Raw genomic sequence first — 15,249 nt, 5'->3', positions numbered from 1 at the left:
CCCTCAGATTATAGATTTGTGCCAAATATTGTCTTATGATAAGCCACACAGCAATGGAGAGCGTATTTATTCAGCTTTTATATGATCTATACATCTCAATTTCACAAGGACTGACTTGTAAGGCTGGCTTTATGATCATAAATGGAGAATTAAAAACACTGAGACAGATTTGCAGAAACATCCATCCCTTTAATAACACACAGACTGTTAATCTACATCTGTATTACACGGAGACTGAACATGTGTGTGTGTGGGTTACTTACCTGCTACTTCTGTTTGCTTTGGAGTCTTAAGGTGTGTTTCTGTGCAGTCCTGCAACACAGATCAAATGAGTCATTCATATGAAAAATGCAGACGCAAAAAATAATGACATGCCAAACTAACACAACATCACAAGTGATTCAAATAAACCAGAGTTCACTCTATGGAGCCAGATCGGTCTCAAAAATAAAACATTTACAAAATACAATTCATAAATACAACACAAAATGTCATGCACATGCAAAATCATAAGCATTTTCAACACATTTTGTGCACTGAGTTGTGGATGCATGCATTTTATGTTGTAAATGTATTATTTTTGAGACCGATCTGGCTCCATATAACTGAGACTAACACTACCAAAATGTACACGAGCAAATGAGTAAACAATCCAAAAATAACTAAAATAAAATTAAGATCTCCAGTTAATACAAAGGACAAAATAAAAACAGAAAGAGTATTGCTAAAACAAACACAAACATGCAATAAAAGGTAAACAATTATTGTTAAATAACTGATGAGGGAGATAAATGCAATTCTGTTCTACATGCTCTTATCTGGAAGCTTATTTGCATATCTACTGTAGGCCTGTCACAATAATCAACACATGGACATGAGCTCAATCATTTCTGGTGGTGCAATATATATCGTCTATACATGAACACCGATTTCAGCTGATTGTGCAACATCTCTCTGTCTACTGGAGCTGTCAGTGTGGTTAAAAACACTAGTGTGTGTGTCTGACAGCTGAAAATAGATCTGGCAGCAGATATCGCAGCCTCTGTTACTCTTTACCTTGTTAACATGTATTATAATTTAATTAGGATATGCATTTTCACATTCTGATTCCAACATCGGACTATTAAAATGTAAAAATGACTATAATCATCTGAAATATTCTTAAGAATAAAAGATGGCGTGCTCTTTGGAAGTGTTCTTGCACTGTGATTATATTATATTGTCATTCTGGCATTATAAGTGGCATAAATGCTCTTAAAATGACAATAATATCATTTATCACAATGTATTTCAGTGCAATATATCCTACAACACAAGATAGATATGGTGACAGGCCTATACAGGGGTTAAATCAGAGTAAATAAACGACTGTGGATATTTATTTTGTCGCTATATATCATTTAAAGGGGATTTTTCCCCATGTTTAGATTTGTTTTTGAGCCCCTCAGATGATAGATTTTCAAATATATCTGCCAAATATTGTCCCACAGCGTATTTATTCAGCTTTTATAAGATCTATAAATGTCAATTAGTAACAAAAAAGGACTTATGGGTGATTTTGGGATCATAAAAATGGAGAATCAAACACTCAAATGACCAAAACACATGGGAACTACTGATGGACAACCTTCATGAGAGCTGTCAGAGAGCATGGCGATGATGATCCTCAGTACCTGTTGTGTAATTGACATTAGTTGATCCTCCAGCGTGAGTCTGTCGGGTCGGTGTTGATAGTTTAATGTCAGCTGTAGATCACTGTAAAAATGATGCACATTAATAGTTGCTCATATCACTGCAAAACCCCCTGGAGAAACTCGTACACATCTGTAAATGAGCTTCATTATCTGCTTTGGATTTGCATTATGGGATCTTGATCGTTCTTTTAAGTTGTATAAAGTGTGTTTTCTGCACATGTGTAATAGTCTGCAGTGCTGTATTGTGTTGCATATTGCGCTACAGAAACCTTGTAATGAACTGCAGCACATTTCCTGTTATTTTACACACTCATTTCTGTAGATACTATTATTTTATACTACTAAAATGTCAATAAAAGTCACTATGTTAAACTGTAGTTGGATTTACAACATCAAAATGTGGACAAAGCAGAGATCAACGTCCCATAATGCAATTCACCACTGCAAATGAACACACAAAATATTGAAACTGTTCATTAGCAAATATATTTACAGTGTGTTTGAGCTTTACTATAATGCAGTATGTGAGAGATCAAAAACATTATGCATCAGAGTTTGCATGAATGCAGCAACTATATTTCACACACACAAAAGTGATCTTAAAGTAAGTTAACTTAATCCAATTCTATATTGCATTAGATATATCTGAATGCATTAATATCTCCTGAATTAAATTTATGATGTGATGAAGAATTGCAAGATTATATTAAATATATTTATTGTTATACCTCATATCATATCTAGAATATCAATACTTATATATATAATTATACTTGGTGTGATTATATCTTTTAATGCACTTTAGGAACACTTATAACCACAAACTACACCTGAAACCATTAATTTGGACTTTGTTTACATTTGTTTATACCAATATACATTATATTCATGGAATGCATTACAAGGGACTTCATAAATGCATTTATAAGAATGCATTATACATGATGCTGGCAACATTTTAATCTTTGTTAGATATAAATATATGCGTTTATAATTGATAAACATGCTTATTAGCTTCATTGAACACATCTAAACCTTTCATACATTTTAATATTTTTAGAAATACTAAACATTAGCTAAATTGGACTTAACAGATCTGAAATCACTTTATAAAATATAAAAAATATAAATAAATAATTCTAATTTCCTTATTGTTCTTTATTATATATTTGTCAGCTCATGAATATAATATTCAAATCAAAAATTGCATCATCTTATTGGATCTGTGCTAATTGATTAACTTAATTTTATTAATAAGTCACCTAAATTTGACTGTCGAATATGAAAACAGATGCATGATATGCAGACATTATAAATGACTTCATAATGCACTATACATTAATACTTTAATATCCACCAACACTTTTATGTTTACATTAAGACACACATCTGCATTTATAATTGATATAACACTTACTTTTCCATGTTATAATTAATCAGCTCCATTGACTAACAATACACCTAAACATTTCATAATATTCATATTTCTACTGAAGCATTGATAAAATTCTGTAATTATCGTCAGTAATTAAAATCTGTTAACATGTTTAATTTTGATTACATTTGATGTATGAATACTTCTTAAACACTACTGATTAATCTTAATATACTTTACTACACATTACTAATATGCTTAAAATTAAGATTGAACCATTTCTCATCATTTATTGGCCCTGAGCTTAATTAACCATCCAAAATAAAAGTTTGTACTATAAATGTGTACTTGTGTATATTTATGAATAAAAAAGTAATACAATGACAAAGTATTTATATACATATTTATATATAACATTATGTATTACACATATTTATAATTTGGGTTCCTAAAATAAACGTGTGTGTGTGTATGTATGTATGTATGTATGTATATATATATATATATATATATATATATATATATATATATATATATATATATATATATATATATATATATATATACACACACACACATATATATATATATATATATATTCACAAACACCATAAATATGCACAATATATTATAGTATTGTGTGTGTATGTATGTATGTTTGTATATAAACACATGCGTGTGTAGATAAACACACACGTATACATAAACACACACACACACACACACATATATATATATATATATACACAAACTTATTTTGGTTGCAATTAATCTTTTGACGAGGCTAATTTAAATATGAAACTACAATTCTGATCTTCTGAAGTCTTTGAAGTGTGATTGACAGGTCAGCTGTGATGAGGTGGAGGGGCTGAACAGATGAGCTCACCTTAACTGTGAGGGGCGGAGCTTCACACTGGGTGGGCAGGGCTGAGAAGGGGGAGGGACAGACGGGACCGTCCTGCCTCCTCGAGTCCAGCTGCCTTCCAAAAGGGTGTGAAACCCCTTCAGGAGACAAGAAGAGTCAGTCCAGAGCGCCGTCAGAGGAACACACCTACAGCCTCACTCACAACACCTTGCAGAGCGGGGAAACAACCGACCAATCGCTCGCAACGTGCAAAATTCTACACTCCACAGCGCCGCTCACGAGTATTACTCTTCAGTTAGTGTGTAGCAGCCGGGCGGTCTGTCAAACTAATGAGCAGAGGTCATGATGTGCCTTTATTTCAATGCAAATCATTTATGATTAATTCATTGATCAGATCATTTATCTGTTATTTTGAAAGATTTAATTGTAACCTAATGTTGCAGCATTTGACTAACCTCAAGGAATAAGTCAAAAGTTTGGACGCACTGACTGAATTGATGTTCATTTCATATCTAAAAAGCATCAGCTTTAATTCTTGCATTTACTTCAGTTTTATAAGAGCGACATATACATATTAACATATAAACTGTGCATTTACATGATTAAATTATGAATGCAGAAACTTCCCTGTGATCTCACAGAAAACATTTAAGATTTATCTTAGACTACATTCATCCACCAGGCCAAAATATAACATTAATACAAAAAGAGCATGGAGAAATAAATATTGTACATGTAAAACTATAAGCTGTAATTAGGTTTTAGATTAAAATTTACACTGTACATGTGAAATCTTAAAATCTGAGAGCTAGTTTTGTAAGCACGTCAGAACATCAATTGTGCATGCAGATATGTATATTGTGCACAGAAAACAAAATGCATATGTCAAAATATACATTATCCCATGTTTTAAATAATTACACATCTAACTACTGCATGCTAAATACAAATATCTACAAATATAATATTTGCATACTGAAATTAAAATACACATTTAAAAATACACAGCTGTGCATGTAAAAGTAAATTAGGAATGACAAAATGTGATGCATCAGCTTTAATTCTCACAATTACTTTTAAAGATCAAGTCAAAATACAGTTTTGCATTTAGAAAATATATAAATAGTGCATGTACAAATATTATTTTTGCATGTAAACAATAAGAAATATGCATGTACAACGGCCTTATTTTTGTAGACCATGGCAAATATTAAACGTGCATGAAGAAATAGAAGTTTTACAAAAATGTAGTCTTCATAATACACTACTGCATGCTAAAAGCATGTTGAAATACCCATGTAAACACACACAACTGTGCATGTAAAAGTATATTATGCAGGCCAAAACGTTAAACTCTCAGAATTACTTTAAAGATAGTCAAAATAAAGTTTTGCTTTTAGAAGTTATATAAATAGTGCATGTACAAAATATATTTTTGCATGTAAACAATAAGACATATGCATCTAAAAAGGCCTCATTTTATTGACCATCTCAAATATTAATTGTGCATGTAGTAATATATCAATTCTGCATGGAAGAAATTTAACAAAAATGTAATTCTCCATAATATACATTACTTTAGACATATCAAAGGACTTCATAATGTATTTTCCTCCTTTAACAGCATCCCAAGATGCACCTGGTGAAGTTGCATGATGAATCTCCAGAGTGAGCGGAGCTGGAACTCGATCATTTTCATCATTTATTGATTTTTAAATCACTCTTTTAATGCAATAAAGAAATGAGCGTCTCCAAACTTTTGACTCCTCTTATATCTTCCAGAGCTGTGCAAAAAAAACATTACAGCATGTTCTGCTTTTATATTCAGACATCTGAACTTTAACTCAGCTTAATTGACTAGAATCAGCAAGACGTTCTGCTGTTCTGAGACTTGCAGGTCTGAAAGTGGCTCATATTTCATAATAAAAGTCCTTTTATTGCATGCACACATTTACTTCAGCCCTCTATGCAACTTTAAAAGCCTCACTCCACTGGAATTCATTTATTCAGTGTGTTTAAACACTTTATTATGCAATGATAGTCACACAAATCATCTTACTGTGTATAAAATGCTTTACATTGCTGTCCATTTGACTTCAGAAATGAGCAATTCTTTCTAAAAAGCATTACATAAATGGACATGGAGAGAGAGAGTTTAGTTTAAATGAACAAAAAGAGAGGTCATTTTATCTTAACTTTATTGTCTTGTTGGTCAAAACTAAGTCAAAAGCTGTTAACGGTTCAGTTTACATTCACAAACTCACATGACTTTATCGGTTACAATACGTGAATGTGCCATAACACTCCAAAACTCAACACAGAGGATAGGGAAGCTTATTTTTTTTTCCTTTTTAACTATTTTGAATCAAATACTGGCTTTAAAATATAGAAGAAGCAAGGAAAGGTTTATTTAAAGAAGAAATAGAGCTACTCTACTGTTAAATGAATCCATGTATCTGTGACTTTAACATTCAACCCAAACAAAGAGAACAAAATAAAACATTTCCACAGCAAAATCTCCACTGGACTTAAAGTAGCTGCACATTTATGATATTAACTGATTAATAATGGATGAGTTATTACTATACATGAACATCATATGGAGAGAGGGTGCTGGGAGATCTGCTTGGTAAAAGAAGCCAGTCGTCTAAAAATCTCTCCAATAAAGGAACAAGAGTGTGTAAGGCTCATAGGAGTAGCACCACGCAGACTACACAACACTTAGAGGAGTAAAAACACACTTGATTAAATCAGCGTAAGAACACGTCTCCTCGTCTTCAGCGGGAGAGAGTGCTTTTAAATGTTTTTCGGGGCTTTTTCTTTCCTCAAATGAAGTATAAGAAGAAAGCTAGCGTGTTTGGTTACAGTAAAAGGACCTGCGAGTCTGTTCGGACAGAAATGGATCTGAGCGCTGGATATTAACCCTACGGATTGGGACTAGGCGTGTTAAAACCTCCGGCCACCAGGGGGCCCTGGCCAGCGCTGGCCCCGGCCTGGAGGCGGGTGGGGCAGAGGAGGGGCCGATCCGTTGTGGTAGCTGCATGAAAGGATAAAATCAAACATTTGGATTGGCCTGTTGTGCTCAAGAGGGCCCGAAAGCGTGTCGTCAGTGTGCAAATGCCTTATTCAAAGAGTCACAATTGAAGAAAATCAAGCTGTCATGCACTAACTTCAATGCACAGTTCAAACTCTAAGGAACATTTACACATTATTTACTCACAAATACGAGATTGTAAACTTTTAGGAGTTTCTTTCTTGTTGAACACTTAGAAAAAAAAGATATTCAGAAAAGAAACAGCCATTGACATCCGTTTTAAAGATGCTGATGTTTAAAAAGTGCATATGCATACATTGTGCACAGAAAAACAATGCATATGTAAAAATATTTATTATATTATTATTTTATTTATAATTATATTTACATTACAACTAACTACAGCATGCTAAAAGCATGTTGAAATTAAAATAGCCACATAAAAATACACAACTGTGCATGTAAAAGCAAATTAGGAATGGCAAAACGTAATGCATCAGCTGAAATTCTGAGAATTACTTTTAAAGGTCAAGTCAAAATACAGTTTTGCATTTAGAAATTAAAAATTATATATATATATATTAGTGCATAGAGAAATATAATTTTTTGCATGTAAACAGGAAAAAATATGCATGTAAAATGTCTTATTTTTGTACACCATGACAAATATTAATTGTGCATGTAGTAATATATCAATTCTGCATGGAAGTAGTGTTACAAAAATTTAACTCTCCAAAATATACATTACTTTAGACATATCAAAAGACTTCATAATGTATTTTCCTCCTTTAACAGCATCCCAAGATGCACCTGGTGAAGTTGCAGGATGAATCTCCAGAGTGAGCAGAGCTGGAACTCGATCATTTTCATCATTTATTGATTTATTTCATTTTAAATGCGCTTTATACAAATTTAATAGTATTATGCAAAATTCTACTTTGTGTAATAGTCATTTAAATAGGTGGGTTTTCCAGAAAAATCTACAAAAAGGAGTTATAATACACTGCTCACACTTTAATCTATTTACTAACATAATACTTGTACAGCATTTAATAATCATAGTTCAACATGTGCTAACGCATTATTAATGTCCAAATGCATTAGTTTTTGCACATGGACAACTGTATTTGCATTAACATGAATAAATGCTGTAATAAATTAATTGCTTATTGTTTGTTCATGTCACTAAATGTATTGCTTCGCACAGGGCTAGACAATCATGAATGAAAATTCAGACTTCTGCAAGGCTAACTGCTAACTTCAGAAAGATTTGTACTTGCCTCAGCAAAGCAAAATCCAAAGAGTCATTTCTTAGCAGCATAATAAAAGCAAGCAAACTCTAGTTGCACACACACTTTTCACTACATTTATATACTATTATATTTATTTAAACTTCTTTTGGCTGAGCTGATAACTTCTGTAAACTTACAGTGCCAAGTTTGAGATTTTTATTCCTAATAAGTGTTAGCCGTTCACAATAAATTAAAAATCAGACTTGAAATGAGTCGAAAAAAATTAGACTAATAAAAATTTAGATTTTTCATATATTCATATAATAAAAACTATTACAATTAATATAATAAAAAAAAAAAATATATATATATATAACAACAATTGCTTTTTCCTTGCTAACAATAATTAAACTTCATACCACCCGGCCATATATAGCAGGATGATGATGAGGAATATTTTAATGCATTGTCCGCAACAACAATGCTATTTCCATGGCATAAACAATTGATAAATAAATTTACAATTTAAAATTAAATACATTAATTAAATTAATTTTTAGGATTGATACATGATAATTCTACCAATTTTTCCTGCCTATATAGCAGGTATATAAAAACAAAACGGCAGAGGTTAATGGCTGCATTTCTTCTGAATATCCTTGTTCAACAGAAAAAATTAAGACAGACAGGACTGAAACATGATGAGAGTTGTCATTGTTAGGTGCACTGCCCTTTAACTCGTGTGTTTATGTGGGTGTATATTAGCTGTGTGCTGCGCAGTCACGCCGGAGAGACTCAGTGTGTGTGTTAGCGTGTCTGATCTTACCCTCGGGGGTGGAAAAAGCGTGGCGGTCCAGGTGGCATCATGCCCCTTCCTCTGGGGTGCGGTGGCCGCCCTCTAAACGCCGGGTGTCCTGGAGGAGGTGGCGGTGGAGGTGGACCGTGCCTGAAATAATACACACACAATTCAGAAATCAACAGATCAGACATGAGCTCGATCCCAATTCTACTACTTAGCCGTTCCCCATACCCATACGCCTGGTTCTGCACGTTCGTGCAAAGGGGTCAGGTCTCCTAATTCTCTATAGCTTGAAGGCACAGGGGTTATTTGCATATGTAAATGTGTGTAAAAGTTAATTTATTCAGTCTTTATATTATTTTTTATTGCATATGCAGAGGCACTCTCACTGCATTTTTACCATCAGAGTCCGTTATTGATGATGCCACAGTGTTCAGTTTATCAGGAGAGAAGCGCGAGCGCTCAGTACACGTTGCTTTGCTTATAGTTTTGTATTATGTTTAGTGGTTTGGGATGCCGGGACAGTCAAATCTTTAGCTCAACAGATCCATTGCTTTTGACTCTTATAGAGTTTAATCGCGCTGCACGCATTAGGAGGTTTGCTGAAGAGCTTGATTTGCATGTTGTTTACATGTTTGATAAACGATGACAGCTCGCCGTCATTAAAAAGCAAGCATGATTAATAAACCCATCTCAAACAGTTCCTTAGCAGTGACTTCATGTCTTCAGCTTCACACTACAAATGTGCTACCCAAATAAACCTTGCATTGCATACCTGTGCATGTGTGGTGGTGGAGGTCCTCTCATGTGCATGGGTGGAGGAGGAGGCGGCGGTGGTGGAGGTCTCAAACTCATCCCCATTGGGCCCCCTCGAGCCCGCCGGCCACGCATGTCTGGGTACGGCCACGTCCTGCTCAACACAAACACGTAAATCAGCTATTCACTAAAGAGTTACTCAATTATTTGCAATAAGGACGACTGCTGGATTAGAAATAGGGCTGTGCAACATGACAATACATGTCAGATGGACAAAATAACAGTCTATCATGTCATATTCAGGGTATATATACAGGAATCAGAGTTAAATATGATATTTCTTAAGATTCTTTAATACATTTAAGGACCTTATCGCCACTTTAGGTTTCAACAGGTCACAGTGGTGACATTTTATATTTAAACAAAGCACAACTAAACAGTCTTAGCTTGTAGGAACTCCTTATGAATGCAATATAATTCAGAAGAGTGTTAAAAGATTATTTTTTGACTACCCCTATAAAGAATAAGGGGTAGAACTGAAGAATCTTTAGACTCCCATTTAACACAACTCAACAACACATGCAATATTTATTATTGATCAGTTTTGTCTTTTTGACTAACGTATATGCAGTGCACAAATCTATTACTGTAGAAGCGTCCTGTAGAAAACACTCATTTAAAAGAGCGATCTGTGAGGGGTGAACTCGTAAATCCTGAGCTCTATATATGCTCATCAGGATAGGAGATTGTCATATCGCCCAGCCCTAATTACAAACACTCAACGAGACCTCATTGGCCCAAATCCGTTAGTGAACCCGGCTCTTCCTCTGCCTCTCATGGGGCCCGGCGGTCTGAAGCCTTTCATCATCATCATCATCCCTCGTCCTCCTCGCATCCCGCGAACCATACGACCTCCTCGGGCACGCATCTTCATCCCACGACCCCTGAAAACACACAGACACACATCTCACTGAAGCTTCAGCGTCACACACATCACCACTACAGCAAGCTGCTCTGAATGAAAGCATCTGCTAAACGACTAAAGGTAAAACACACAAACGATAATAAAACAATATTCCAATATTGCACACATCATTCATAAATAGCGCCTGTTTTGCATTACAGGTGTTTAAAGTGAACAAACTAGCATTAATAGTGCGGGAAGCATCAGACGCTCTTTAATGGAGCATTTCAATGCATTATTCCCTAATGTGAGGACAAATACAGTTCAGAGATCTTAATTCAGACAAGTCTGAGATGGTATCAAATTAAAAACACTTGCTCATTGTGTATGCATTGCCTTTTGCAACCCTGTGGAAATTGATCGGCCTCCAATACAAGGAGAAGAAAACGGAGTCTCTTACATAAACTGTGGCTTGGAGGAAAGATTCTACTTTACATTTGGGGTGAATTGGATACCGTTTGAACAAAAATAAAAAACTTAAAAAAAATTCTGGCATCCCTTTTATCAGTTATCTTGACAAAACCCCCATGGACTAATGCACTATTTTCTATGTAATTTTAATACTCTCTTTCATCAGTTTAAACAGGTCTGTGTAGTCTTGAGCAGGGGTTCTCAACTGGTTTGGCTGTAAGACCCACATTTTTACATGGTCATCAAGCTGCAACTCAATTTTTTAGGAACTATAATACACTTTTAGTAATGTAATGCAATGTATTTTTTATTTAATGCCATGTCAGCAACCAAGGCTATTTTCATGGCAGGAATTTTTCAACAATAAATATACAATTTAAAAATCAACAAACAAAATAAAACAAATTAAATAAGATTTTTTGTGTTAATACATGATTAAAATTTTAAAATCTTTTCTGGTTTCACTTTGTTAAAAATGTCCTTAAAAGAGTTCATTCATAAAAAAGTCTTGAGTTTTGCAGCACAAACACTGAGTTGGGTTTTCATCTTGGAGCAAAAAGCCATGTGTTATTCTCGTATGCCCAATTCGACGTCTGATAAAAACTACTCGATCAAATCGATTGTTCAAATGTCTTGAAATTCTGTGTGAAACTTCAGGTTGGATTTCATGTAGTTTATTGTTTTCTAATGCATCCCATTCATTTTGCCACTTGTTTAAAATGTAAGCGCTGATAAAAGGTTTCATCTGTGACGGAGGGATTTGGCATTTGTTCACTATTTGCTTCTAAGCATCTTTAGCAGCTGCATCAGCTCGCTCATTGCCTGAAAGTCCGACATGTCCTGGAACCCAGCAGAAAATGATGTGATAAAATTGATTTTGTAGTTGGTGAACTTTAGTTCAAATATTATCATCAATCAAAAGATTAATACAATTTTAGGAATTATTATTAATTTGTATTTATTTGTTGACATAACCAAGTAGTGACTGATAAATCGTAAGAAATTCACCAAGACTTACAAATAAACTATATTTACTGCTGTCATTTACCAAAATGCATCAAATTATAGAAATATTACAAAGTAAAAACGACAAATACTGTAAACAGTGGTTAGGGTAAGGAAAGGTTCAGTTACCATGAACTAAACTGAGCTGTTAATAAATCTATTTGTCTGGTTTCTACATGTCGTTTTAATTTAGGTTTTGTTACTACATACGACACCGAGGCTTTAAGTCTTTTTTGTCGTCAATATATGTAAACCCATACTTTACATATTCGGGGTCATACTTGCGCTTAGACATATTTGTTGCTATAATTAAATGTAATTGCACATGTCAAATGGTAGTGTTGTTGTGCACGCATTTCAAAATAAAAGTCCGCTATCAGCAAAATAAAACTAAAATTAAACTTTAGTTGTTTTATTGATCACACACTCCACGACCCGCTGAAAATGTTCCCACGACCCGACCCACCAGTTGAGAAACACTGGTCTTGAGGGATGGCTTGTAATCTGGGTGGGTTTATTTTTATTTATTTGCATATGTAATATGTGGACAAAGCATGTAAAAATGGCAAATCTTTTCAATAGACTTATTTGACCAAATAAATAGTAAAAATCCATATCAGTGCATTCTTAGATAGTATCATCATTTTATTCAGCTCAGTGTTTATTTTGGCTTAATAAAATAGTATTAATAATTAAATTTAGCAATAAAAGAGCTCTAAAGAAGATGAGTGTCGTCACCCAATCAACCACAGCAATAGTTTTAGTCGTGTGACGATAATCGTTTTCAGGGTATACCATGATTTGGAAAAGTCAAGGTTTTAAAACCGCCAAAATGTTCTGTTATACCATTTCTAAGGTATGTATGTGTAAGATCTTTATATTTATATATATATATATATATATATATTTTTTTAGGACAACAGTATTTCCAGCAGAAAAAATATCTAAAGATGCCGTTTTAAATTGTAGAGAAATCTGTGTTTTGGACACTACTGAAGACAGCAGAAGTCATGGGCTGCGTCCGCAACCACCTACTACTCAGTAGGTACTGCATTTCAATGTAAACGTACTACTCAGCCGTTAAAAAAGTCTGTTCAATACAGTATGAATGTGAAAAGTATGAATGGAATTGGGACGTACTACATCCACCATTTTGTCATGGTCACGTGACGTCCCTGCGTCAGTTGCGTTGCTTCATTTCCATTCATGAATTCAATTGCGGGGCATTATGGGATAGTGCAGTGTGCATGGGATGTGCACTTCTGAATCTCGCTGGTAGTAGTAAGTCATCCGGGTACTTCTCACATACTAATTTTGACATACTACTCGGCTCGCATACTGATTTTAGCCTACTATATAGTATGGAAGTATGCGTTTTCGGACGCAGATTTGAAATATTCAGCCTGACATGTTTACTGCTCCAAAATATTATAAATGTCTCTCAAAATGAAATATATTGTGCTCAAAAGGTGAAAAGAACTTATTCTAGAGCAGTCATCACAATACTGTTAAACAGTGATATTTTTATCCAAGGTTATCAGAATCTTACACCAGCCCATGCCTAGTGACCTACCTGAACTTGTTTTCAGATCCTTCCACCTGTGAGGGTTTTTCTGTGGTCTCAGTCACTGCTGTCGTCTCCTTCGCCTGCTCCATTTCAGTATCCATCTGCAAAACATCAGCATTATCAGTAAAATAAACACTTCTGATCTCCTCAAACCTTCACCTTCAACCTGAAATCTACTGTGGAAACGTTCGAGTGTCAAACGTCAGACGATTTTCCTTTGGCCTCTTGCTGAAAGAAGCGGCTAAAGCTTAACATGCCACCAACACCACCTCCATCATCAACCGGCCTGCTGGGATATAAGCAGCTGATCTGGGCCATGAGGATTTCAGAGCACGCAGACAAGCCGTGTATTAATAGTGTGAACGCATACTGACTGAGCCAAGTGATAAACGTAGAAGTGCTTCTCTATGAAGCTGAAGAGGAATCTGAAATGTGGAGAACAGAAGCCTGATGCATGCGAGAACACAGTAAAATGTGAGATTACTGAGAAAGAGATGCCCATGTGACCAGTTCACAGCTTGCTATAGGCCTCATTACCTTTGCATTAAAACAGGAGGTTGTGTCTTATATTTCAATGTATTTATAAACAACCAGTGTGATATATTTTACTCAGAAGAGGGAGGGGCTTTTTATATCAGAGATTATTTGATTGGATAAAAAAGAAATGCATACACCCCTGAGTGCATGATGATATCATCAACACCTCTAGTCATTTTCATTTAAAAAATGCATACTATAATCTGTGTAATTGTATTATAATACAGATTTCAGTACATTTTTGTGTATTATTAGGGATTTAAATTCTTGATAGATTAGCGATCTGCTAAATGCATTTGCTCGATGATTTTATGTAAAAATGTGATCATAAATCATAATAGTTTAGTTAGTTTAATGATACACAAGCTCTTAATTGGTTTTATTCAGCGATTTGGAGATTAATGGAGGCTTAAACCCCGTTCTGTCGCCATATCCAAAGCTAAACGAAATAACCAACACAATTCCTCACGCCTTGGTACAATTGTACAGAAATAAACCCTGAAACGTCAAACAAACGGAAATTTATCGTCTTAATGTTGAACGTTTAACGCGTGCAGGGGTTAATCAATAGAAATGGTGAAGGCGAGCGTGGGATTTAACGGCTCACCCTCATTCAACACAAACGAATCTATTTCGAGCTCACAGCGTAACTATGGTCGCTTACCTTATGAGATTGGGGTCTCCTCTAAACGACGAGGCTTAAAAATGCAAGTCTTGTGCGTTATAATCTATAAAACAAGCATCCGTGCGTCAAACCGTGAAAGCTCGCGCGTTTCTTCGGCTTTGAAATGGCGGCCCGCGCCTCACCGTCACACCGAGCGCGGCTTCCCTTTGTCAGAGCGTCATTGTACGCCTAGGCCCCACCCAAAATGAACACGAGCAGCTGTGATTGGTCAACTCTCCTGTCGCAAGAAATACGTCACGGTGGCTACTATAAACCGGTTTTATTGCAAAGTACGTCATACACATTTTACCGTGTTCCTGTTTGTGTTAGCTTTATTGTATTATTT

General features: G+C 35.0%; 1 protein-coding gene across 2 annotated transcripts; it reads right to left on the bottom strand.

Annotated features, from left to right (window-relative positions):
- Window positions 1-168: 168 nt before the first annotated feature.
- Window positions 169-15,059, bottom strand: si:ch211-51e12.7. 2 transcript variants are annotated; one of them, XR_660546.3, is made up of 8 exons: window positions 14,904-15,059; window positions 13,709-13,803; window positions 10,544-10,699; window positions 9,775-9,909; window positions 9,027-9,146; window positions 3,956-4,071; window positions 1,674-1,755; window positions 169-312 (listed from the first exon to the last, which is right to left on the bottom strand). XR_660546.3 is itself a non-coding variant. In NM_001044754.2 (6 exon segments), coding segments are annotated over 5 exon segments (597 nt in total). In that variant the 5' UTR covers window positions 14,904-15,044; the 3' UTR covers window positions 6,116-6,880.
- Window positions 15,060-15,249: the final 190 nt, after the last annotated feature.

The sequence above is a fragment of the Danio rerio genome, chromosome 4, assembly GCF_049306965.1.
Source record: "Danio rerio strain Tuebingen ecotype United States chromosome 4, GRCz12tu, whole genome shotgun sequence".
In the NCBI taxonomy this organism is placed as follows: Eukaryota; Metazoa; Chordata; class Actinopteri; order Cypriniformes; family Danionidae; genus Danio; species Danio rerio.
The sequence above is the reverse complement of the archived record's forward strand: the minus strand, read 5'-3'. Positions and strand labels throughout refer to the sequence as shown.